This window comes from Chrysochloris asiatica, unplaced genomic scaffold (genome assembly GCF_000296735.1).
Source record: "Chrysochloris asiatica unplaced genomic scaffold, ChrAsi1.0 scaffold00015, whole genome shotgun sequence".
In the NCBI taxonomy this organism is placed as follows: Eukaryota; Metazoa; Chordata; class Mammalia; order Afrosoricida; family Chrysochloridae; genus Chrysochloris; species Chrysochloris asiatica.
This window is the reverse complement of record NW_006408533.1, coordinates 31,209,761-31,212,727: the sequence shown is the minus strand read 5'-3', so window position 1 is coordinate 31,212,727 and position 2,967 is coordinate 31,209,761. Positions and strand designations below refer to the sequence as shown.

The following is a 2,967-nucleotide window of genomic DNA, read 5'->3' as shown; positions in this document are numbered from 1 at the left end:
CACACACATTTTTTTCTGATTATAAAAGTTTTCTGTGCTCACTGGAAAAACAAAAAAAGCAATATTGGGAGGTATAAAAAGGGAAATAATAGCTGACCACAAACCATCTCCATAGATTTGCATTTTCCATACCTGAAAGCTTGTTAAGTGAGAAGAAGAAATCAACATCTTGCTAGACATGGAAACTGTTGAGTGCGTCTCTGTCCATGTCATCCTGTTTGGAGTGCTTTCTCATTGCCCTAACCCTGTCCTGTCGGCTCAAGGTTTTCTCTGGAGTGGTTGGAGTCCTGGGGTGGCGCTGTGGGTTAATGTGCTGGACTGCAAAATCACTTTGAACCACAAGGTCGGAGAGTCAAGCTCACCAGTCTCTCCTCAGAAACCCTATACAAGTCACTATGAGTTGGAACTGACTCGATGGCACTTAACAACAATAACACTAGTGGTTTATGAGGCCCTCAACTTGTTGTAGGCATTGGCCCAGCACTTTATAGGCATGAGCTCCGTCTTTACAATAACCCTGTGAAGGCTGTTCCCTGTTCAGACAATGATAAGGGCTAGGGTAGGTGGTCAGAAGTTAACTTGCCTGTGTAGGGCTGCCTGTCTCCAGAAAGCCTATGCTTGATCAGGAACTTAATTTTCTTGTTCTTGTTTCTAGTGATCATACCTGTTTTAATTCTGAACAAAATTGAGATCTGCAATTTTAAATAATCAGCTTCACATTTTTCTCAGATGATAGCAGGTTGGACTGCATGCAAACAATTGAAGTTGGGGTTGTGATTGTAGGAAAATTTAACCTATACTTCCCAGGTATTATACACTTGATCCCAAGTTCTTTTTATTGAATTTAATTTGTTTCATGGGCTGCAGAACTTTGGTCACTATTGGTTCAGAGTGGTGTAACAGTTAAATAGGCTTTAAGTAAAAAGTTTTATCTTCAGCATTTAAAGGACAATTCTTGATTTTTATATTGGGCTTGAAGAAAAGACCCCATATATGGAGGGGATTGCAACCATGCAGTGAAGCAAAGTGTATGGTTTGTTGAATGTAAAACTGAGGATCTGTAAACCTTCACTCAACTCACAATAAAAAAGTTTAAAAGGAAAAACAAGAGACCCCAGTTTCCCTCTAGAGTTTTGTCCTGTAATGCTGCTTGGAAGACACTAAAACATGGTCAGGAGTCTTATCCAGTCATCCTGACTTGCCAGTCTTGGCCCATCTTGTTCAAAGTATGGTGCTTTCAGTGGAAAAACACTAGCTGGGAGGGACAGTGCTGTACTTGTCCTGGCTGGAATGTTCAGTGCCATCTGTTTGGGGTGCAAACAATGCAGGTCTCCGTATGACAGTAAGTTTCTATTAATTTTTCTCAGCAAGAATAGAAAATTGGATGCTATATCTGGAATGAAATCAGAAGCTCATAGTAGTCCTTTCAGCGTTTGTTGACTTATTGACTTGGAATGCCCTTGACCTCTCCTTCTGCTATTCCACTGTTGAAAAGAATTGGTTATATGGCAGCATTTCTCTTTATTTTCTTTCATCTCCTCTTGCTGTGTGGTATGTGTGTAGTGTGGGAAGGAGAGAGGGAGGGACAATAGGAATTTATTTAACTATATTCTGTTCAGCTCTGAAGTAGGTAAAGAAATTTTAAAAAACACAAAAAAGCATTTGATTGGATTGACCAGTGCAAGACCTTGTGCAGTCTTGTACAAAATTTCATGGACCAGTTTCACCTTTGTTTCCCGTTGCTCGACTTCTTATGTTGCTCTGATGCTCACCAGCTTATTTGGACTCTATACATCATTTGTGTAGTTCATGAGTGAGTGAGTGGCTGCCTGAGTTTCTATCTGACTGTGTAAGTGCTGTAGGGTTTACACCTCTGTCTTCATTCATTTTAGCTCTCCTGAAGTAGATTTTTCACTCACCTGTGTTCTGTAATACCCACTCCTTTAACTTCTAGTCCTCTAAAGTTTGTTCAGATGATTGCATTATACTCTTACCTGGGCTGCCTCCCCTCAGAGCTCAGTCTTGCAGTCATCACCTGGATGACAGCTGCCATCTTATATAAGCTTGCTGACAGCGGTTCTCGGGAGCACTTTGATTCCAGTATCTTAGCATGTCATGCAAAGCAATTTAGTGCAGTCATTTAAGATCATGAACTTTAGCTCTTTAACTGTCATTAGATGGTAAACATTTTAAGGGTAGGGATTGTCTTAAATTATACCACACACTCCCAAGCTTCTAGCTCCCAATAGAAAATTATTAACCCTGTAAATATGCCCGAGAAAAAACAGAATGTTTTTATCCATGTGGGTCTCTTGTGTTTTAAGTAGCTTTTCTGTAGCTCACCAATATTCTTCATTCATGATAACAACATCACAAACCAGGGCTTTGTGCTTACTAGAATGTTATTACCCACTATTGCCCATTTCTCAGTCCATCTGACTTGACTATCTTTCAGCTAAAGAAAGGGTTTTGGGTAACTTACGGAAACATGAGGCTCCCCATCCTCCCCTTGTTCTGGACCCAATGAGACCTCCTGTACCAGTGATTTCCTCAGCCACCCTACTGAGTCAGAAGGAGACCACCCAGCTTGTGTACGTGGACCTGAATCTACTGCAACAGCAGGCCAGGTAAGACCCCAAAGATCATGCCTTCTAAATGCTTAACTGCTTTAACAACCTTGATGATTTCATGGATAGAATGGCTGCCTCATTAGGACCATTAGACCAGACTGGTCCAGACTCTTCCTTTGGTTAACTGGGTTGTGATAAGTCTTTAACTTCCACATAGAAAGTATGTGGTATTCTCATGGGCTTTTTTTTTTTCAATGTTTTATTTTGAATTATGTGATAGTTTACATGGGAGAACATTAGCTTACATTCATCTTATCGTATATCATTTCATTGCCGTCGTGGTTACAGTCCCCTCCATGCATCATCAACCAACCAAAGGGTATACTCTGCAAGGCTA

At 40.7% G+C, this 2,967-nt stretch overlaps 1 protein-coding gene across 1 annotated transcript in view; it reads left to right on the top strand.

Annotated features, from left to right (window-relative positions):
- The window catches only part of EPG5 (ectopic P-granules autophagy protein 5 homolog (C. elegans)), a 115,603-nt gene that overhangs the window by 70,326 nt on the left and 42,310 nt on the right, over positions 1 to 2,967 (top strand). The window contains exon 26 of the mRNA XM_006835102.1: positions 2,456 to 2,627. Coding sequence (XP_006835165.1) covers positions 2,456 to 2,627 — 172 coding nt within the window. The remainder of the gene's footprint in view (positions 1 to 2,455; positions 2,628 to 2,967) is intronic.